Source organism: Scomber scombrus, chromosome 3, assembly GCF_963691925.1.
Source record: "Scomber scombrus chromosome 3, fScoSco1.1, whole genome shotgun sequence".
In the NCBI taxonomy this organism is placed as follows: domain Eukaryota; kingdom Metazoa; phylum Chordata; class Actinopteri; order Scombriformes; family Scombridae; genus Scomber; species Scomber scombrus.
This window is the reverse complement of record NC_084972.1, coordinates 15,348,936-15,372,808: the sequence shown is the minus strand read 5'-3', so window position 1 is coordinate 15,372,808 and position 23,873 is coordinate 15,348,936. Positions and strand designations below refer to the sequence as shown.

Sequence of the window (23,873 nt, the reverse complement as noted above, 5' to 3'; positions counted from 1 at the left end):
TCCGTTGTTTGGTTTTGGTGTCTAACGTCTCTCCTCCCTCCTCTCCCACAGACTCTGGACCTGCGGCCGTCTTACCCAGCCTCACTCACTTGGCTCTTGGTCTTTCTCCGGCTGTTCTTCCCTCATCAGCATCCGTCTCACCTCTCTGCAGCCAGACAGCACAGAGGCCAGCAGCTGACTGGGCCTGAATGGCACCAGCCCTTCTCAAACTCACTGTAGGCCCCTGATGAAGACGCAGGACGAAGAAACAGCAAAACAGTCAGACAGAAGTCACCTGAACCACCAACAGCACTTTTCAACATGGCAACCAACAGGGAACACCAAGTGCGTCACATGACTGGCTTCCCCCGTGCTATGTATCCATTCACCTTTAACTCCATGCGGAGCCACTCTCCCTTTGACCTGTTGGCCAGCAGCAACCTCTTTGGTCGGTTTGGGGCAGACCTTCCTAAAGAGATGGCTGCACTATGTGAGTAACAAACTAAATGAACTATTCCTTTCATTCCTTTTCCTGTAAAGAACTGTAAGAAATTTCTTTGCAAATTAACCATGTGGCAACCTCAATTAACCTGTCAACACACAGACAGACGCTCCAGAATGACTATGAGAGGTCTCACAAAAACACTTAATAATTTGCAGATTCATTCAGATTCCAGTGCTAAAAAGTCAAACATGTTTGATATAATGAAGATATAATAATCATAAGGGGCCAAACTGTTTTGAGGTTCAACCAGGAGGCAAGAAATCTGAATCCCACATCACATGACAAGATAGTGTCCACAATCTCCTTGTCATAAACTGCCCCGTTTGGTGTAAAACATTTGAAATTCTCCAAGATTTTGGAAAAGTCTTCGGGGCCAATTTGAGGTTATAACAAGCTTTTAAATCATGCCAGGAGAGGAGAGAGGAGAAGAGAAGAGAGTAGAGTCGAGTTTTTCCATGTGGTGAACCAGGCAGATTGCAGAGGGCTCAGTGTGGAAAAAAAACAGCAAACATAACATTGTTCCTTTTGTAATGTGCTGCTGTCCATGAAAGTGGAGAACAGATAGTAACAGATTTGGCCTGAAAGGGAGGCAAGAGTTTCTCATTTCAACTTGCCAAAGCTGTCTTATGTTTAAACTTCCAATTTTTGAGTTACAGGGGGCGCTATTGCACTTCACTGTGACAAGGGACTTTGAGAGTCTTCAGAGACAGTGTCTGATTCACTCACACTACTTTCTCCCTTTATTCTTCTCCTTTTACTGGCTTTTATTGTGATGTCGTGACTTGAGCATTGCAGGGCCACAGCAGTATTAAATTGTATCTCCATTCAGATCATTCTGAGAAATTTCAATTTATAATACAGCTGGGCTTGCTATGAATGCCTAAAGTCACAGAGACTAGTTAAAGAGTTTTCTTTCTGCATCAGTCATAGAACTAACAAGGTTAACCGTGGATAGATGAAAAGCAAAACATCAGTTTGAAAAAGTAAGGGAATATAAGTGAAGTAATGTTATTCATTTTTCAACTTTTACCAGCAGATAATTTCCCCATTATTATCAATGCTGCATATATCAGGATTTTTGTTTTCTGAACACTGAAACTTTAGAACAATTAGGTAGGTTGCCGCCCTGCAACTTAAACTCATGTGTGTGTGTTTATATGAGCACCACTATCCTCACATTAGTCAAACTCCTGCATTTGACTGCTGTATTTATGTTAAAGTCATGTCCTGAACTAGCAGGATAAGCCTGAATCCGTGTTGCAGTAATCCCAGGGGAGGCAGCAATAAGGTGATAGACTGTGCAGTGTCCAAATGAAACATTTTACACAGGTTAGTTTATGTTTATGAAGTGCCTAATGTCCTGTAAGACATGCGTCAAGTGTGCAAATACACGCTGAACAGGCCTGTCAATCTCTGTGTGTATGTGTGGGCCTGTGTGAGTCTGTGCCTTTGTGCACATACAGATAATGTGTTCACTGAGCAGCTTTTATCTGTTGATCTCCAGTCAGTTTTCTGGAGTCTCAGGCCTATAGCAACATACCGTTCATCAGACTAGTAGCTATGTGTTTAGATCTTTGACATGTTGCCTCTGGTACTTTATTACATATACAGGCAGAGGCGGAAAGATATAAAGGACAGCATTATGTCACTCAGGACTGACCAGAAGAGTAAACACACATGATAAATGAAAGAAGCTCAGAGACACTGGCAGGTACACTCTTTATTAGAGATTGAATGGCACTGGATAGTTGAAAATAGAGGCACAGTAAAGAACAGTAAAGAACAGTAAAGAAAGAGCAGATTGCCACAAAGGTCTGGGATGAAAATGACCATTTAGCATGTTATTTGATTTCTATAACTGGTAATAATGTAACGGCTGTCATTTTAAAATAATTAAAAATGCAAGGTAAAAATGTATTATTAATGTATTATTCACCTTTATATTGTCCACCTTACCTATTACCTTTATCACCATGATGAAAGGTAAGTAGTGGAACAATAAAAATACAATAGATATGTTTTGATGCTCATTTATTGTAGCCTCGACAGCCCTCCAAATCAAGCATTAGTATACAACTCAGTTTTAATCCTCTTCTGACATTTGGCAGTCATTCCTTATCATGATATAGGCCACCTTCTCACAGACTACAACTCTCCAGTACATTTTTGTCATTGATATTTGAGGAGGGAAAAATAATGTCCATATTTCCAGGACGAGCTCACATTACCTGAACTGTCTGCCAGTGTGTGGGCTAAGTTAGTTTAATGCTGATAGATTGAGTCACTTGAGACACCATAAGGCCGTGTGACGTTAGATCAGAAACTGGAAAATCTGAGGAACGGGCTGTGTGTCTGTTGTCCTCTTACGTCCACTAATTTCACAAAAGACAAAAGTAACAAATAATGAGTTCATTTAGATTTCAGTAATTGTAATTGTTTTATTTGATTTGAAAAAGTAATTAGTTACAGTTCTAGTTAACAGCAAAAATAGTGGAATAACTGGAGGGTAACGCATTACTTCAAACACTGGTAATAACACACTATATCTTATGTGTTTTCTTTGTTTGGTCTGTTTGGTTATCATGTTTTGAGCATGTAGTGGAGTAAGACAAGTGAAACTTGTGTCTGTGAGTCTTTGAAAGGAAGGAAGGAAAGCTGGAAATGTGTGTAACATGGATAAATGAATTATGCACATTACATTAAAATGGGCATTGCCAAAATACATTGAAGCTGCACTGACTCAATTTTAAAACTAGGTTAGTGGATCCATAGTGCAAAAGTACAATAATATACTGTATCTTTCAGTTGATGATCAACTCGTGGATCTATACATCGGGTTCAAAAATGACTTTTCCAGATGTTGAAATTCCTGGCTTCAGTAGCTGAATTTCTCAATTTCCAAAAATGCTGTTACAAAGCAGAAAGATTCCTCCTGTGTCTGGTCAAAGTACAATATTATTTCATTGCAAAATATCACCATTTTAAATGCAGGTGTGACCAGGCCTTCACTCTGCACTGAGCTGAAAAGCTTTTTGTTTCTGACCACACCAGACGTCACAAACGGGAGTGGTCAGAAGTGTGTTAGGTCACACACCTAACTATACGCACCAGTGATGTCAGAGTGTATTAATCACACCCTTGGTACACTTCTACATCACTGTAGAAAGCTAAGAGCTTACAAGATATGTATTTTAATATCTGTTAATATACACAGTGATTGAGACATTTACATCTTTTCACTTCTCTTCTTGTAATATCTTCATTGTGCTCTTCACATGATTTGGGAAATGAGTTGATATGTTTATGCATCAGCTTGATTTGAAGAGGATTTTATGAAATTTGGAAATAATTTACTGTGTAAACTGATATCTGTGACAGCACACCGATATGGTTTCAGTACTGATTGTTTTCAGTATTGCGGACTAACAAGCCCATTCTTTACCATCAAGTCAAGCTGTGACAAATTACTTATCTCTCATTAGTGCAAAGTGAGCAAAATTACACAAAATTACAGTAGAGGTTTAAGTGGGATTTGCAAATGAATTCGAACCAGGTCCTAATCAGTGACAGTGGAAGAATGTACTTTGTTCTCTAATAAGATAAAACTCCAAACATCTTTGGACTTGAAATTAGTGAATATCCACATAAAAAGCTCCCTGCTGTGAGGTAAATTCTCTCTTCTTCTCCTATAAGAGCAGCAGGATTTAGCAAGAACACACAGAGGACATTTTTCGGCTAGAGGTTTTCTGCCCAGTGCTTCCTGGAATTGGTGTAAATGTGTGATACAATCTCTGGGTTTCCTCAGGAATAAGTAAATATTTCTCAAAATGTGCGGGAAAAATATATTTTCGCCTTTCATCATGTGGTCTAAAATCAATATTCGGTCGACATCTAAATCTTTTTTTTAACTAAGTTTGAAAAATCTCAACATAGTGATTTAACAAGGAAAAGACGTGTGTTTTTCCACAATGAACACAATGTCCTTTGGTAATTTCTGTACTAGTCACATCTTGTTCTTTGTAATGTTTTGAGTGTGTGTGTGTGTGTGTGTGTGTGTGTGTGTGTGTGTGTGTGTGTGTGTGTGCGTGCGTGTGTGTGTGTGTGTGTGTGTGTGTGTGTGTGTGTGTGTGTGTGTGTGTGTGTGTGTGTGTGTGTGTGTGTGTGTGTGTGTGTGTGTGATATTAGTAACTTGAACCTAAAGGCACAGAGCGGGGCTTGTGTGTTTTTCTTTGTGTCTGTCATCACAGGCACTCTGTTTAAGCACATACACACATAATTGTGCGTCTGAACATACACACACACACACACACACACACACACACACACACACACACACACGTTTCCACTGCCACTCTGTAGGCTGCACATTCCAACACCCATGAATATCACAAACCAGCAGTCTTGCACTGCTTGCCTCACATTTGTGACTTATTTGTGCTCTTGCTGATGACCGCAGTGAGACTTTGTGCAAATATCTGCGGCCGTGCTGGTGGAGCTGCTGGTGGAGAGACGGACAGTGAGAGAGAGAGAGGCCATTGTTCAGCTCTGTGTGTTTGTGTCAGACATGACGACAGGATGAATAGCTGAAGAACCTGATTTTGAATACTTGTAATGTGACTCGCTCCTCTTACGTGTGTGTGTGTGTGTGTGTGTGTGTGTGTGTGTGTGTGTGTGTGTGTGTGTGTGTGTGTGTGTGTGTGTGTGTGTGTGTGTGTGTGTGTGTGTGTGTGTGTGTGTGTGTGTGTGTGTGTGTGTGTGTGTGTGAGACAGAAGGAGAAGGGGACACGGCTGGCTGGGGAGTCCCGTGTTTTAAGTTTCAAAGGCAGAGAGCTGTAATTTGCCCAACTTATTAAGTGGGGAGTGAGCTTATGTTTTGTTAAAAGTGAAGGAGAATGAGACAACTTTTTCTTTCTTCTGCACATTCCCCTGTGTTTGAGTGTCTCTTTCCTCAAAGCAGCAACAGGGGGCAGGGTGCTGTGACGCGGGGAGGGTAATTGTCTCAAGGTGTGGAGAGAGCCCAGCAGGCTGATATTGTGCAGCTCTGCTCCCTGCAGTGTGTCATTGTACTGTGTGTGTGTGTGTGTGTGTGTGTGTGTGTGTGTGTGTGTGTGTGTGTGTGTGTGTGTGTGTGTGTGTGTGTGTGTGTGTGTGTGTGTGTGTGTGTGTGTGTGTGTTTGTGTTTGCCAGGCCATGATCATGAAAGACAGATATAAACTCCACTCACTGAAAACAATAGAAGCAGAGGATTTGTAGAAGAAAACTCAAAAGATTTATAATAAAGTTTAAAGAGAAACACATAGTAAAAGTACAAAAAATAAAGAAATGGATTCAGGGGTTTGGGTGAAATACAAACAAGCAAGCAAAAGGAGAAAAACAAAGAAAATAGAGAACTGTAATACACAAGAATACGAAGCATAAGAAGCCACAGGCAGGACAAGTTGGGAAGTCTGTGTATTTGTGTCTATGTACGTAAAGGACGGAAGGGGTGGGGGCTAGAGCCCCAGTGGGGGTTTCTTCCAGAGTTCATCCCTCTTGAACGAGGGAAGGAGGGAGGAAGGAGAGTCAGGCTGTCTAGTATACAAACTATTCAGACTCCAGGCCTGTGCGGTTCGCCTGCAGCAGAGTCGCACTTCAGTGTGACTGAAGTATCCAATAGCTCCAGGAGGCTAACTGAATCCATTTGAACCAAATTGAAAGAATTGAATTAGATAGCTGCACATGCCAAAACCAAATGGAAAGAGAGAAAGAGAAGCTTTAAGAGACAAATAAAACGTTGTGCAGTGCCTGTGGATGGCTGTGGAGAAAGGGAGAGAAACAAACAATGTGTGATGTGTGAAACAAACAGAAAAAATGTGAATTATTCATTAATTGACCCAATTAAGGGAGCCAAAAGAAGCCTGCCAGACCCAATATGTATTCTTTCTCATTTATTTTTTAATGTATAATTTTGAATAAAGTCCCACTCTTGTATTTTATCCATGTTCAGTCCCCTTTTTCTTATTTTCTTTCTCTTTTCTGTAACACTTTGTTTTAAGGCTCTATGAATTCCTAATACATTTTCAGGCAGTTTCTTGCAAATAACTATGTCATTTGAGACTGATTGTAGGTGTAACAGAGATAGTGTTTAATTAGTACACCTCTTATTAATTGATTCCTTACAATTAAATGCCAGTGCCTCTAAAAGAGAGTTTTAGTCAGTGCAAAGCAGACGAACAAAGAAAATGTTCAAATTTGCTACACACAAGAATAAAGTTCATATAAGCAGACATTCAGTCATGAATAAACATTAACATGGGACAGTTCTTACAGGGAAATTCCTCAGGAAATCAGCAGCTGCGTATAAACTATACAAACCAACTGACTTCTAATGATTCACTCGGAACTGTGTCTGTATTTTTCATAGAAGTAGTAACAAATTACATAATTCTTTCCAGACATTATAGGGAATAATGGACATGTAAAACACACTCTGCTTTGTTTCATTTGATGTTAGTCTTTCTGTCTTCTTTTGTTTCATTAGATTTTAAATCTTTAGGGAATATTAATAAAATATAAATAAAATACAATTCAGCTCTAGTATTAGGATTTACATTTTGGGAGAAATGCAGGATTTTATGGGCAGGTGTGTTCCTGTGACCACTTAGACCTCAGAGGGGTATTTAATCCTTCTGTCCCTCTACACAAATCACAGGAATGCATCCATTTACAGAGAAAGCTGGGGAAATTGTCAAATGACACCCTGACTAAATTGCCTCTCTCTCAGCACCTTTCGTTGTGGCTCCTAACAGTCTTTGTGAGGTGAAGGTAGCAGAGCTGTACTTTTCGGGAGAGAGAGATGATGTCTCCCTGCTGTGGCAGAACAAAAAGAAAGTTAAAGTGCAGGAAAAGAAAGAAAGCGGAAAAGGAGTCAAATGAGGTAGGCAGGGGAGGCGAGGTAGTTTGTTTTCATTTGCAGAATATGAAATATGAACAGGCTGGTTGGAGAACTTGAAGGAGTAAACAGGGAGAGAGAAAGTTGGTTGCGTAGCCAATCAGAAACAAGGCACACACCCGGTCATGCTTTATGTCCCTCCCTCTACCTCTTCCTCGACCCCACCCCCACCACCCCCCCTCTCTCTGCAGAGAGAGCATGCAGATAGTTGGCTGTGTCTGTGGCGGAGTGTGAGAGGCCCAGAGAGCCAGCGAGAGGGGAGCTGAGATCAGTTACAGCAGTCAAGGCAAGCAAGTGATCTGAGAACAGAGAGGGTGAAAGAAGTTTGATTTGTAGTGCAGAAATAAGGCAGACAGAGGTAGAGAAGGAGGAATTTTGTCCATTCAGTGGATTTAGTCTGCAAGGGACAGGACAGGCGGTCAGGGGGCAGTGGCAGGGGCAAAGACAAACAGACAGACAGAGAACACCTGGGTCAGGCAGCGCATAAAGTAACTTTGAGTCACAAGAAGATTTTTCTTAGTTTTCACACACTTTAGCGCTGCTGCAGAACAATAGCAGTGGACTGTTGTTGTGTTGTTGTGATTTGAGAGGAGCATGTTTGACTGCATGGAGGCTCTGGGGCTGGGCCCTCGGCCCCTCTTTGATGTGTCCGGACAAGGCTCCTGCATGCTAAGCAAGGCCACTACTTACTTCTCCGGCCTGGACCCCTTTGCCTGGGCTGGGACTGGCAGCATTCAGTGTGAGTACTCCCTCTATCTACCTCATCATCCAGCATGTCCATCAGACTAGGAGAGAGCAGCTGTGTTAGTGATTATGTGTGTGTGTGTGTGTGTGTGTGTGTGTGTGTTCTTATCAGAGTCCTGGTTTTGTTATCACTGAGCTCTCTCCACAGGAAGAGTCGGATTCCTTTCGATTCTTCTGCACTCATTCTCACCCTGCAGTTTGTTTGTTTATGTGCTTAGTGCGCTTTGTGGGTGTGAGCGATTGAGTCGGGGAGTGCATATTTATACATCATCATGTTTGTTTTCTTTATGAATGACTTCACATGACTGACAGCTCTTTTAAACAATGTGGGACCTGACCCGGCAACGTGTCCAGAAAACAACAACTCACGTCCAAACAGAAAAAGCTTTGACAGATTGAAGGCAAATGGGCCTTGAAATCACATGGTTGCAAAGTGGCCAATAAACTCACAGTTACACACCAACTGATTTTACAAAACGTAAATGAAGACAGTTAAGTTTTTCTTAATAATTTTACCACATGAGCATTATTTTACTTGATTTGTGCTAACATTTCTGTAATTGGAGACAATTACTCAAAGCTACAATTCATTTGAGCAATTTTCTTCAAAGGGAAAGATGACTTAAGGAATGACCTATTGTTAAAAATACAGTATGAATCACTTGACATACGAGCTATCCTGTTTTCTAACTCCACAGGGTAGACATTCATTTCAAAGTTTTTTAAAAGACTGAAGCAGACAAGGTACAGATTGCACTGGGTATCAAGATAACAGTGTGGAAAACCCAACAGTCACACAGGAACAGTCACACAGACAAATACTGCAAAGATAAATGAGAAGAATACATTCTCTCTGCTAAAATCATAAGCAGACCTTTTGTTATTGTCATGGAATCCATTTTCAGACTCTTTGATTACACTTGGCTTTGTGGGTTTTCCTCTCGTGCTGCAGCTCGGAAAATCAAACATTGACTCTATCTATCTATAGAAGTCGAGTTGCTGAAAACTGTTCATGTGTCAGCAAACCAAGAGCACACTTTTTTATTTTCAAAATGTCCTCTCCGCTGCGCTCAAATGCTTTGGGACGTCACCTCTGAGCACCTTAAGTCTATTTATCTTCAGTAATCATGTAGATACTGAAGCATCAAGCACTGTCAAGTCCACAGTGCTCACTAATGAAGATGGATGAGCAGTCAGGATGACAAACACCACAGCAGGGCCTGTTTCAACTCGCTAAGGAGCTTCACCAGATGCCAACCTAAAAGACAAATGTCCACAAATGTTCATTAATCATCTTTTCTTTATACACATTTTTTTAAGATTATTTATTTTTAGCAATGCAGGTTGCAGGTTTAGTAACAGTCAAGAAACTACACATGTACAGATTTTTCTTTTTCTGCATTGAATGAAAGAACCGCAAAGATGTTTCATTACTGACTAGGGGGTTGGAGGATCTCTGTTTTTGTAACCATTGGAAAGAAAAATGCAAAGAGATTTGTTACTCACCTCTGACAGTCCTACCTTTATTTTTATTTTTCAAACACATCTAATTTTTAGCTCAGCCAATCTTTTTTAAACATGAGGATCGGGTGGCAGATTGCAGAAGTTTTGAAGTTTTAATTGATTTTTGACAGAAAAAAACGATTATTTTCATTATCGATTAGTATGCATTCCATCAAATTAGTGAAACAATGGCATCCACAACTTCCAACAGCCCACTGTGATGTCTTAAATTCACCTGATTGTCTTAAAAATTTCAAAATCTTAAGATATTAAGAATACATTAGATTAGATGTATTAGAATATATAGATTAGATGTATTACATGTTAAGGACACACCTTCCCATTCCCTTCAGTGAAAAAGTGTGTCCAAACTTTTGACTGATACTCTATAAGACAAAGAAAAACAGCAAATCATCACATTTGAGAAGCAGAACAGAATGATAAAAGTTAATAATAATAATAGTTGCACACATATCCTAGAAATGTTGTGTTTTAAGGGTTAAGATTTAAAGAATACAATATTATGGTCATTTCTTCCACTGTGTAAACCCAAGTAAAAATGTTTTATTTTATTTTCCACCTAATTAACAAAATAATTCATCTTTGACTCTTTAACATTGACACCTTTCATTTATTACCAAGTCAGCCTTGTATTAGCTCATCTGACACAGAGCTATGACTTATTGTTTGTAATATGTTGAACTGCTGCATAGTTCATCAGCAGCTCTCACTGGAAAAGTGAAAAAAAAAAGCTGATTAGTTTGTTTTTTCAGTATTTCTTCCAGTGAACATGTACTGCTGGACACTGCAGCTCTAAATTCCTGAGAGCATTTTGGTCTTTTTGACACTCGCTTTCACTCCTCTGTGTGTGTGTGTGTGTGTGTGTGTGTGAGAGAGAGAGAAGGAGGAGGTGTGTGTGTGTGTGTGTGTGTGTGTGTGTGGGGGGGGGGGGGTCATCTTTTCCTGTGTTTTTTTATGTGAGAGGCAGTTCAGCACCTCTCTGCCTTCCTTTGTTTCAACGTCAAGAGGCATTAAAGGGAGCGGGGACATGCCGAAGTCTGTCTGCTCTCTCTGTCACTGTGCGGGGGAAGAGTTTCTCCTCTGTGACATTTGTTTCTCCCCCCTTTTGAAGATTCCCCCTTTTCTACACTTGATCTTCCCTTTCCAGTAGTGTGAGTGTGTGTGTGTGTGTGTGTGTGTGTGTGTGTGTGTGTGTGTGTGTGTGTGTGTGTGTGTGTGTGTGTGTGTGTGTGTGTGTGTGTGTGTTCCTCCCAGCAATAGTGTGTGTTTATTCTTTTTTATACTCCTCTTACATGCTTTGCGTTGTGTAACCAAAAGCTTTTAATGATCCATTTGCAATTACAAAGGCTCAATTAAGAGATTAGGTGCTGTGTAAAGGCATGGCAGTTAAAAGAGCTGAAAGAAGGGTGGAGGGATGAAGTTGGATTTGGGATTAACCCCCCCTGTAACTTTGTATTTTGGTGTTTCAGGCCTTGAAGGGAATTGCTATCCTCTTCATTCAGTGATAATCTCTCTATCTATGGCATTCTCTTCTCTTTATATTGGTTCTTCAAAGCTAGTTTCACAATGCTCCAGGACCACCATATCACCCCCTCAGAGGAGAACAGCTAACTATACGATAAGATGCTGATAAAGAAAGAGAAAATGTCCATAATTTATTAGATTAAAGACACTAGTTTTAGGAGTGTGTCTCTTATAAAGTCTCTTATAACATTTGGTGATCTGGGTGGCAGAGACCCTCAGCAGAGCATTTTGATGCCTGCAGGCTGTCCTCTCTCAACACTGTCAAGTGTCTCAGTACTGATGAGAAAGAAACTACACTGGGCACCCAAACTACCTCTGCAAACCTGAAAATTCAAGTTCAGTCATTGTGCGTAATCGTCTCTATGAAGCAGGGATTCTTGTAGCTGGAATAAAACAGCTGTGTCCAATGCTAATCATTTCAAAAATACACAGATTAAGGCAAATGCTCTGACACCCTAATAACATGATTAACAGATATGCCAGATTACTTGTCAATATATGGAATTAGATGTATGTAACGGCAAATGCATGTATGCGCATTAGTCTGATTTATTTTGGTGATTTTAGTCAGAGAGACTCAAATGAAAAGTCACAGAGTGAACAAAAGAAAAGCAATGTTCCTGTACAAAAACACTGGAATGGCCAGTGGTGGTGGTGGTGGTAAGAAAAAAGGAGGTTTCAGGTTACAGCCAACCCTGCATGGAAAATAATTTGCATTCAGGTGTTTTGTGAATTTATCAACACAGAAAAGAAATATGAACAAAACAGAATTGCTTAATTTTTTATCTTTTAATCTCTTTTTGGGCAGCATTTCCTTTCGACAGCCTCCCTGACGTCTGTCCAATCATAAACAAGATTATGAAGCAAATCATGTCATGTCACATAATGTAGTTACTGTGAATCATGCAAACACTTTAATCAAATTATTACATTAATTTTGTTATTTGCAGTAATCAGGTTATAGTTTGCACGTTAACTTACAACATTTACCTTTCACTCTGAACGCCTACAGTCTCATCTTTTGGGAATGCACATGTGACAAATGAGTAGTTGATCAGCAAATCTGACTGAGCTGAAGCAATGTTTAGAATAAAATATTTTTCCAATTATAGTATTATCACGAAATCTACAGCAACAATCTTGGCTTCTGATTGGTGACTAAGCGAAACTGCTTGAAACCAACATCTTGTGAGGTTCAAGCGAGTTCCAACTTGTCTCTGATTGCTGCGGCTTCCAGCCATGACTCCAGCACACCACATTAACTTTGGCCGAGTTTATCCTTTGATGATCCTGATAAGTTATTAGTGTGTCAGATATCCTACATTTACATTACATGCCAGTAGAAAAATTGTGGGTTAGCTGACAAAACATGTTTTCAAAAAGAGTTTTTAACTTAAAGTGGAACCAGATATGTGACAGCATTAATTAACTATTGAAAATCTTTTCACATTGTCATGGTTATGTGTAATTTTCAAACAATATGTACACAGGTGTATCTGCCTGAACACTATAAACCACTTACTTTGCTTGCAGAGCATGTTTTTGTTGAAACCATGTTAGCTGCCTCCACACCAGCGATGTGTTCAGGGTGCTCGGTATAGAGGTGCAAGCTGACTCTGTCATATCAAAAAAGGGGCAAAAATAGAAAGCTGGGGTTTATTGGGTGTCATAAAAAAGAAAGGGTGTTTTTGTTGATGATGAATGGGAGGGACAAAGCCAGATTTAACAACCTATCCCATAAATGCTCCCGCCCCCACACTCTTCAGACAAAGCTCAACTCTATGGCCATGGTAAAAAAATTAAAAAAAGATGTTGTTTTCTGTTTGTTTTTGTTTTTTAAACCTTGCCTTGAATTATGATTATGTGGTGACATTATGAAGCAGAGGCAGAATCATCATTTCTTGTTTATTTATTTTATGTACTTTTGGCCCAATTTTCTACTGTGGATCTGAGATTGCAGGATGTGGTCACAACTATGTAAGGGTTTGCAGGTTTGAGGATTTGTCCAGTGTTTGTGTTTTTGTTTGTGAGCTTGAGCAAATGTGTGTGTGTGTGTGTGTGTGTGTGTGTGTGTGTGTGTGTGTGTGTGTGTGTGTGTGTGTGTGTGTGTGTGTGTGTGTGTGTGTGTGTGTGTGTGTGTGTGTGTGTGTGTGTCCTTTTTAAGTGTTTGCTGCTGCTGTTTTTATGGAGCCATCTCCTGGACAGTAGCTTGGTTTTCACAGCCTTTCCTTCAAAAGGCGCTGCCAATGACAGGAAGGGCTCCTCCTCCTGCCAGGGCAGGAAGGCAGCAGAGGACATAGGGGGGAAAAGGGTTATTAGTGAGGGTTGGGCTGGGGGGAGAGGTGGAGGGTGGAGGGGGGGCACTGGTATTGAACTTAAAACAGCTGATGAAAGGGATTGTCAGTCAGATCTTCCCCATCTCCTCCCTGTTGTCGTGGTAATTACTCGCTAAGCATATTTGACGTTGCAGCTCTCCCCCTGCAGCTTATCTGCTCATGAATTACAACACAGTACAGTAACTGTAAGCATGACATATGCATTTCTTAATGAAAATTACAGGCCAAGTTACATGATGAGAATTTAATTTACAAGTTGAATTAATTTTTCCCTTTGAAATCATATTAGACAAGCAGTTTTTGTTACAGCTATTTAATAATGGACACTCATTCCACTGTTTTCCTCCCTCTTTCTCCTCATCATGTTTGTTTCTGTGAGCGTTGTTGTGCTCAAAGTCACACTGAAAACCATCACACTAAGTCTGGCCGACCCATGGCCCCTTGCAGCAGCCCACACACACATATTCACATGTGCACGCACATTCCTCAGTATGCTGCTGAACATTTTGTGAGATGAGAAATTACATAAAAACTGAATCGGCCATCCAAAAGAGCAAAAACAGTGGCTGAAAATTAAAGTTTGTCATTTGAATTTTAGTTTAGTAGTGTTACAGTTTTTTGAGTCACAAAAGTATTTCTCATAATCTTGATCTGGCTCATAAATATATCACGTAATACAGCTACAGTTTCGGACTGACTAAACTCTTTGTAATGAAACCACATACCTTAGCATTACCCTCCACTCCTCTCCAGTGTGAGGCTCTGTGGAGCCTCCAGGCCAAAGTGTAGTTCAATGAGATGTGCGATGTTGGCAGGTTGAGCCAGGCTGCAGGCTCTACAGGGCATGTGTCCACACAACCGCACGGACAGGGGTGAAAAAAAACCTTCAATATGAGTGTGAAACAAACCACATGCTCACTCTGTGTGCGTGGACAGTATGCACTTTCATGTAATTTAAACAAACTGCAGCTCTATGACACATGGCGTCAGTCAGTGTTTTCATTCTCATGCACTTGTTAACACAGAATGACGGATCAGTCCTGCTGAAACATCAGTTTCCTCCGCCCCAACTTACCTCATCAGAGCTAAATGCTAGATGCACTCTGACTTTCTAAAAGCTCAAATAGGCTCATTTTCATATTTAATTTCACATTTATGTCCTCAGAAAAGACTGCATGCATACAACAGGTTTAGAGAAATCATAGCTGTATCCAAGATCCACATTACACATTAATTCAAAGCAGGTTTAGCATATTAAGTGTTTCTACTGGAAAAAGTAAGACAATAAAGTTAACTCAAAACAGTCAGTATGGACACTGAAAAATGCATTGAGTGTACTGTTGATGGACACTGTTGCAGTGCACAAAGGAACCAAAAGAGCTGCTCACATCTAACAGAGAATTAATCTGATTGAAGATAGTAACACATTACTGTGTGACTGTATATAGTATATATATTTTTGAAAAAGAAACCAAAAACATAAAAAACTTTAATTGATAATGATGTTCTAAAGTCACAGTTTGATGTCAGATGACACAAATCTACTCTCAATTCCTGTTTACATTAATTGGTTAAGTATATTGATTTTTTTTGTATACTATGCTCCAAAAACATTACCCTATAAAAATTAGTATATACATTAGAAGGGCTGCAACTTCTGGTTATTTTCTCAATTATGTAATTAATAGTTTAATATATAAAATGTCAGATAACAGTGAACAATGTGTTCATTAGAGGTAACTGGTGCACTTCTCCTGCGCTAAAATTCCACCTGAACTATACCTTCAAAAAAGCAGTACCTATACTCACCACGAGAAAGTCAGGACAAAATGTATGTACTGGTCTTTTAGATTAATTTATTCACAGTCAATAGGCTGCCAGTGATTCTTTTTGGTGTTTGTTTGTTTTTTAGCCATGGAGTGCCGCCTTTTTCCTGACTTTGTTCTGGAGAATGCTCATTGTAAATTTCCACAGCTCAAGGTGTCATATTCAAATGTCTTGTTTTGTCCAAACCCCAAAGATATGTAGTTTACAATGAATAAAACTGAGAAAGACATCAAATCTTTACATTTTGAGAAGATAATTCTCAAAAAATGCCCAGTCAATTATTAAAATAGTTGCAGATTAATTTTCTGTCGATTGACTAATCAATTAGTATATAGCATATAATACAATTAATATGGGTTTGAGATGAGACACATACTGTTTTTAGAGCAGCTGCTGTTTCTGCATCCATGTTGCCAAATTTTATATGAATTCTTGACAAAAATTATTTCCATGATGTAAGTTTGGTAAACTTTGTTCAGGTCTGAGAACTTCATTCGCAAGCTTCAAGACTGCCAGGAATCAGAGCTGATGAGGAGAGTGTCTGATTTCAGAGGGCTGCTGTTGTCTAAACAGGAATGTGTTGATCTGACAACAAACACTGAGTAAATGGAAGAGGGGGGATGTTGGAAAGACACACAGAAATGGAGGGAGATCAAGTGAAGTGATATACAGCAATGCTATTTCCTGTATGGTGAATCAGGTGAAAGATGTATTTGTATTATGACTCAACTGTAAGTAGCTGAGGTTTTAAAAAAAAAGAAGAGATTTAAACTGAGATTGCATGTGAAGCTCTGCACAGCTGATGAATCAACATGGCTGATGAAGCTGATTCACATGAGTCGAGTCGTCTCTTCTGTGTCCAATAGAGGTGTGCTGATTGATGTTGTGACACGCTGAGGGGTGAGTTGTAGGTTAAGAAGACACAGGTATTTTTTTCAAGCCAAGGCTCTGAGGCTGAGCTCAGTTCAGGGTGATGACAGCTGCTGACAGTTTTTGGCTCCTCTCCTTCTTTCTTCACACCAGGTAGAGCCAGCCCCTGCCTCCTCCTCCTCTCTCTACCTCCATCCTAGCGTCTCTCACCCTGTCTCTCTCCGTCATGTTTCTCTGAGTCACATCCCTCCTCAGCCTTTCTCACCACACTCAGACACTGTCAGTCACTACCGCTCTCCTGGCGCCAGATGCCGTATCTCTGTTTCAGCAGGAGCGATTTTTCCATTTGTTTTCTCAGGGCCGCTTTTACATTGTCAGTGTTACTATATAAACAGAAAACAGTGATCATGTTACAGTGCCATTTATTCAACTCCCCCTCTTTCTATGCACCTCCCACACCTGGACGCTAATGCCTAAAAACTGAACACATTAACAGTGTTTACCTCCCTCTCACATTTTCTACTCACTCACGGTGGAGAAAATTGCATTTTACTTGAAGCCCTTTCTGATGCAACTCACTATTTCTTCATCATTATCAATTAATCTTCCAACTGCTTTTTCGATTTACTGGTAAATAATTTGGCGTAAAAAATGTCAGGATATAGTGAAATATCAGAATTTCCAACCTGTTACTTTCAGCTTATTTGGAACAACCAATACGCCTAAACCCCAAAATATTAAATTTACTCTCACATAAGACAAAGAAAAGCAGCAAAATCTCACAAGTGAAATGAGCAGCTTAGTGTATCCTTGATGCACATAGGAGATCAAAAAATGACCTTTTTTATCCTAATACATTACTATTGTATTGTATGTGCTGTTAGGCCTGAAACAAGTTAATGTTGGACACTTTTACTGACATTACTGACTGATATTAAACATTAACACATTCAATACATTATGTAGAGTCCGGCCGGTACTGGATTTTTGGGTCTTATACGGATATTAGGGAGTAAAACATCAGACATCAGATCAACAACAACAGATATCGGCAGTGATCCCTCAACTGTAGTTATCAAACACTTGTGACAAAGCCATGTAATGGAGGCATGATATTTTACATTTTATTGTGTAAAATGACATCAGCGCATGTCACTTGGAATATAGTAATTATAAATTACTATAAATAAAAGAAACACATCGAACAAAAACTTGAAGTAAGAAAAAGGATCAAACATTCATAAAATGCTTCCTATACAAGTTCAGACAATATATATGCAAGCTGATAATATTGGCTGACAGATACAGTTGCAAGAAAAAGTATGTGAACCCTTTGGGATTACTTGGATTTCTGCATAAATTGGGCATAAAATGTGTTCTGATCTTCATCTAAGTCACAACAATAGACAAACACAGTCTGCTTAATCTAAAACTGCACAAAAAATTATATGTTTTCATTTTTTTATTGAACACAACATGTAAACATTCACAGTGCAGGGTGGAAGAAGTATGTGAACCTTTGGATTTAATAACTGGTTGACCCTCCTTTGGCAGCAAGAACCTCAACCAAACGTTTCCTGTAGTTGCAGATCAGACCTGCACAACGGTCAGGAGGAATTTTGGACCATTCCTCTTTACAAAACTGTTTCAGTTCAGCAATATTCTTGTGATGTCTGGTGTGAATTGCTCTCTTGAGGTCATGCCACAGCATCTCAATCGGGTTGAGGTCAGGACTCTGACTGGGCCACTCCAGAAGGCGGATTTTCTTCTGTTTAAGCCATTCTGTTGTTGATTTACTTTTATGCTTTGGGTCATTGTCCTGCTGCATCACCCATCCTCTGTTTAGCTTCACATTTATCAATTAGTGCATGCATCACCAACTGTTAAACATCAATATTGTGAAGTGCACTTTCTCGGAAAAATACATACAAAAAGGCCAGCAGCACAGAATGATTCGTCTTTCACATGAGCTGCACCCACCAGTTGTTTGTCGTTATGTGAATGTGGGAAATAAAAGAATACATTTCATGTTTGTCAGTGCCACAGATCTGTTTTGAGTTACAATGTTTTCAGAAGGACTGAAAATCTATATTTGCTGTGTACAAGTACAAAATGATGTTAGTTTATGACCCCACAGGGACTTTAAAACAACAAAAGAAATTTTCAAATTTATGCACACATGTCATCAAAAAAATAATGAACAGTGTGTGTGAAGTGATCCCAGATGGTGTGTTTTGTAATTTCCATTTCAAATTCTCTCACTGAGAGAAACAGTGTGTTCCCAGTAACTCGTATAAGAATCAAACACATACATGTAACTGTGTCAGAATCAATTACCAAAACCAGTTAAAGGTAAATGCAAAATATATGATTATCCCGGTTTTCTTTCTTTATTTGTTACTCACAAAGACAACAGCTTTAAATGTTTAGCAGAAACACATTAGGATGAAGTAATACGCGATAAAATGTCATATTTTAGCACATTTTTGAACTTTAAAACCAGCTGCTGGACATGAAGTTAGTAATGGCCTTCTCCAGTCAAGGTCAAAGTTAAATGGTCAGGATTTTATTTAACCTCTCGGCCACTGGGAAGTGTCTGTCCTCACATTCACCTCCTCCTCTCCTTTCTTTCTCTTTTCATTTTTCCCTCTCTGTTTTTATTAGATTATTCCTTTGTGCCTTTGCTCCTCTGTTTTTTGAAACCTTACCACTCTTGTTAATGACAATCCTCGGGTTCAGGTTGGGGTTGCTGTGGTGGGGTGGGGGCCACATTTGGTTCAGTCCTGTGCTATCCATTGAAGGTGACAGGAGGGGCAGTGACTTTGGGTTTTTGACCCTGGATTCTTTATTTTTACTAGGAAGGGATCCAAGGATGGAGCTGTTGATGTGAATAGCTGCCCAAGGTGACTGGATCCCAATAAAGAGGCCGTCAGCCTGGCCGGGGGCCTCCTTCCCATCCCAGACACAACCTTTATAGGGCCGCTTATGAGCCTGGGCAACTATTAAACCCTGTCCAGCCTGCACTGAGGAATTTAGGGCCAGGAAACAAGGGAGTGGGGGTGGGAGTGGGCAGAGGGAGGTGAAGTTGGGGTGACTGAAGGTGAAAGTTGAAAGGCATGTTCGAAGGAATCTGGTTGTTCTTTAGTCATCCCCTTTAAATATGTGCCAGGCGTGTCGCTGTTTTACTCGTTTTCTGTTTTAATTTGAGCGCAGGGAACAACGGTTTTAATCAGCTGGATGTGCTTGTCGCTACGTCTGTTTTGCATTGTTTGCTCTGAACGTTATCATTAGCAGCAGTTGAACAACTTCGCCTGTGGCCGAGCAAATGGTGTTATACAGTGTGCCATTTTCTTTAGCGAGACAGCGAGAGGGAACAGAGGGAGACAGCAGAGTCTCATAAACATCCCGCTTCTGTTTGCTCACATGGGGCTGGAAGTATATAGGCAGGTCTGGTTGGACAGCCTTTCAAATAAAAATGTGAGCTCGCAAACACACACACACACACACACACACACACACACACACACACACACACACACACACACACACATAAAAAAATTCAGATGTCAGTCAAAAAGTCAACAGAGGTATGCTGCTCCCCCACTCAACAGTAAATGGAGAAGCCAATCAAATCTCAGCTGCCAATCAGCATTTTATCAGCAGGGCCATCTGGCCATCAGCTAATTGTGTGTCTTTTAAGTCCCCGTCAATCAGCAATGCCCCCCCCCCCCCCCTCCTCCTTTTTCTCTTAAAAATGTCTGCCTTTGAGCTTGCCTTCTGGCTCCAAGAAGTAGCCTGCATGGGGTTGGGGGGGGGGGGGGGGGGGGGGTTGTTTGTTGACCACTCTTCTCTTAATCAGTTGTATTAGTTTTCAAAGACTTTATGTAAACAAGGTGCTCTGATATAATAAGAGAATTTAAATGTTTCTTTTTCTCTCTCTCTGCAGCGGTGGAGACCCAGAGCACCAGCTCAGAGGAGATGGTGCCCAGCTCTCCATCTCCTCCACCTCCTCCTCGTGTCTACAAGCCATGCTTTGTGTGCCAGGACAAGTCATCTGGCTATCACTATGGAGTGAGCTCCTGCGAGGGCTGCAAGGTAGATAAACAGAGATGCTCCAAGAGTTTAGAGGACATATATGAAGAGAACAGCTGGAAAGGAGAAAGTGAGAGTCTGATGTTCAGCTGGAATCTGACAGATGCAGTTGTTACTTCTGCTGTCGTTAAGCCGCCCTCTAGTGTATTCTTACCAATACTGCACATTATTAATGTAATGTAGCAGAACTTAACAATGTACTCTCTGTGACCAGAGGTAAATGCACGTAAATAAAATTGATCTGTTGTCTGTTGCTGTTGCAGTTTATAGTCACTGCTGTTGATATTAGCAATGTAGAAAGAAGCGGTAAAACATGACTTCTCATCCCTCAGTGAGACAGCAGCCAGCCAACCCACTTATCCACTGGAAAAAACTTTCTTTTATGAAATGATTACTTGTGTGACTGAGGAAGATGTGTTGAAATGATGCAAATGATTTTGAAATGTAAAAGGAAAAGATAGTAGATAGATAATTTTTTCTTGGTGCTCATTCACCATGTTATGAAACAGTTAACAAGACATTTTCTTTTAATCCGTTTCAGGGATTCTTCCGGCGCAGTATCCAAAAGAACATGGTGTACACCTGCCACAGAGACAAGAACTGTCAAATCAACAAAGTGACCCGTAACCGCTGTCAGTACTGTAGGCTGCAGAAGTGCTTTGAGGTTGGCATGTCAAAAGAAGGTGAGTGTCCGTGAAAATATGGGATTCAGGATCAAAATATAAGAAATGGATATAAATCTAAGCATCAGTGTTAAGGACAATTAATGTGTGCTACCTGTTCCTCGTGTTTCTGCAGCGGTGCGTAATGACAGGAACAAAAAGAAGAAGGATGTGAAGGAGGAGGTGGTGCTGCCAGAGAACTACGAGCTGAGTGGAGAACTGGAGGAGCTGGTGAACAAAGTCAGCAAAGCACACCAAGAGACTTTTCCATCTCTGTGTCAACTTGGCAAATACACCACAGTGAGTTTTCTATTTTGTGCACATCCACCCATACACACTCCACTCAAGCGTTAGCTCACCGCTTTGCCAGAATGACAAACACAGTATGGACTCTGCACAGCTACACAGACAAAAGTGTCCCTCTTTCTCTCTCCCAGAATTCAAGTGCTGACCACAGAGTACAGCTGGACTTGGGCCTGTGGGATAAGTTCAGTGAGCTCTCCACTAAGTGCATTATAAAGATTGTGGAGTTTGCCAAGCGGCTACCAGGCTTCACTACGCTCACCATCGCTGACCAGATCACCCTCCTCAAATCTGCATGTCTGGACATCCTGGTACCAACCACATGCTCCTACTACTCCTCTTCTTTAACCCTCCTTCCCTCCAACCCTTTCCACCTCCCTAACGCTTTCTCATTTGTCACGCTGCTTAACTTTTTGATATGAACAGCGCCTGAAACATTCAAATGTGATTCTCAACAGCCGCCATGAAATTATTCTCGATAGAATTTCATCATTATTTCACCCTTTTAACAGTCCACTTTTGTTTCTGTCTCACCATGTTCTCCCCCTGTTTAGATGCTGAGGATATGCACTCGCTACACCCCAGAACAGGACACAATGACCTTCTCAGACGGCCTGACTCTCAACAGAACCCAGATGCATAATGCTGGCTTTGGCCCACTCACAGACCTGGTGTTTGCCTTCGCTGGTCAGCTGTTGCCTTTGGAGATGGACGACACAGAAACAGGCCTCCTCAGTGCCATCTGCCTTATCTGCGGAGGTAAATCTTGGCCACTGTTGCCATTTCTTAATTATAAGCCAGTAGCTTCCAACTGCTACTTGGTCTCACTCTTTTGCAGCTACCTCGCCATCATCTTATCAGGTGTTTTATAGACTGCTTGCATTTTTCCAAATCTGTATTTTTCTCTTGCTCTCTCAGATCGTATGGACCTGGAAGAGCCCCAGAAGGTGGACAAGCTGCAGGAGCCTTTGCTAGAGGCTCTGAAGATTTACACCCGCCGCCGACGCCCAAACAAGCCTCATATGTTTCCCCGCATGCTGATGAAAGTTACAGACCTTAGAGGAATCAGCACCAAAGGTAAGCCGCACTTCACACTTCATTCTCACCTATCATATCATTTTATATAAAAAATGTTTCTCAAGGTAAGGCATCAAAAAAGTATTGTTTTTTTATCTGTAATGAATTTGGGTATCAAATAGGCAGTAGTATCGACATATCTCAAACAATACTGAGGCCTTTTTAGGTGAGAGCTACTTGAAAATAATAAAGCACATTCACCAGTTATATTTGGAAGTTTTCATTTGTTATTTATAGAAAGATGGGGCTATTGAGAAATAAAAATCACTTCATATCATTGTATTTTGAAAATAATACATTTTGATGATACAACAGTTTTATCAGATGGAACTTAACATCATGTGACGATCACGACAGTCTAGAGGCACTGTTTTCCTCAAATGTAACACACTCCTTTTAATTCCTCACTTTAAAAAGTGAGAAATGTAGGTTGTGTGAATATTAACCATTAACTAAATATGTGTGCATATGCTTGTAGGTGCAGAAAGAGCCATCACACTAAAGACTGAGATTCCCGGCCCGATGCCTCCACTGATCAGGGAGATGCTTGAAAACCCAGAGGCCTTTGAGGACAGCAGTGACTCAGGGGACAGCACCGCCGCCACCGCCCCCACCGCCACCACCACCGCCGCCACCGCCGCCGCCGCCGCTCCCCCGGCCATTCAGGCCATCAAGCAAGAGGAGAAGTCCACGTATGAGTCTGAGACTGTCGAGGAGGAAGAGGAGGAGGAGGAGGACGACTACTGGGATGAGGAGAAAGAGCGAGGGGCGGACAGTGACGGGGAGGTCTGTGGGGAGGAAGCAGCATCAGCAGCCGCGCCAAAGAAAGGTGTGACTGGAAAAACGCAGTGAGAGAGACACAATGACGCTGCCTCCTCCACCAGATCGATGAGCTCACTCCTAGCAATATCACCTCCCAGAAACCTCACAGAATTAGGCTCTTATACAACATGCATATAGTCCATATTTACATAAACTGTACATAAGGACTGAAAGGAAAATGTGTTCAGTTCAGAATGGGAGGAAAGGAATGGGAGAAGCAAAAGCACTAAATGTAATTGGGTTGAGGAGGGCGCCATGAAAAGTCACTGTGCCAAAACCAAACTGTCTAAAAGATATTTCAAAAGTGTTTCGTCCACGCAAAGAGGACCGAGAGGCGTTGGACAGAAGGAAATGCACTCCTCTGCTATATAAGGGCTATGCTTTGTATAAAATTGATGGTAAAAAAACATGGTAACATCACAACTCTACATGGTGTCCATTTGCCGGAAAACGTCTTCTCAGAACTCCCTTTTATTACCATTCAAAGATATGCTACTTATTTTTTTATTGTATGGTTTTCTAAGCATGTACACGTTTCTGTTCTGTCTTTATGCCTGTTTGTGGGACTGTTTGTTGCTTTTTGTGTATTTTCACTCAGTCCTGATCACATTTGACTGGACGTTTTTGAGCTTTAATTTTATGCATTTCTGCTTTATTGGACACAGTGAAGAGCAATT

At 40.8% G+C, this 23,873-nt stretch overlaps 1 protein-coding gene across 3 annotated transcripts; it reads left to right on the top strand.

Moving 5' to 3' along the window:
- Positions 1 to 280: 280 nt before the first annotated feature.
- LOC133977641 (retinoic acid receptor gamma-A-like) lies at positions 281 to 23,226 on the top strand. Of its 3 annotated transcripts, none has more exons than XM_062415867.1 (8): positions 281 to 469; positions 20,187 to 20,335; positions 20,874 to 21,015; positions 21,131 to 21,294; positions 21,432 to 21,608; positions 21,852 to 22,056; positions 22,216 to 22,374; positions 22,853 to 23,226. In XM_062415867.1, the coding sequence occupies exons 1-8, from the start codon at positions 301 to 303 to the stop codon at positions 23,224 to 23,226; spliced, it is 1,539 nt and encodes a 512-aa protein (XP_062271851.1). In that variant the 5' UTR covers positions 281 to 300. The 3 variants fall into 3 exon arrangements, with proteins under 3 accessions (XP_062271851.1, XP_062271852.1, XP_062271853.1); XM_062415868.1 differs by lacking the exon at positions 281 to 469 and adding an exon at positions 8,010 to 8,154; XM_062415869.1 differs by lacking the exon at positions 281 to 469 and adding an exon at positions 10,693 to 10,735.
- The last annotated feature ends 647 nt before the right edge of the window (positions 23,227 to 23,873 follow it).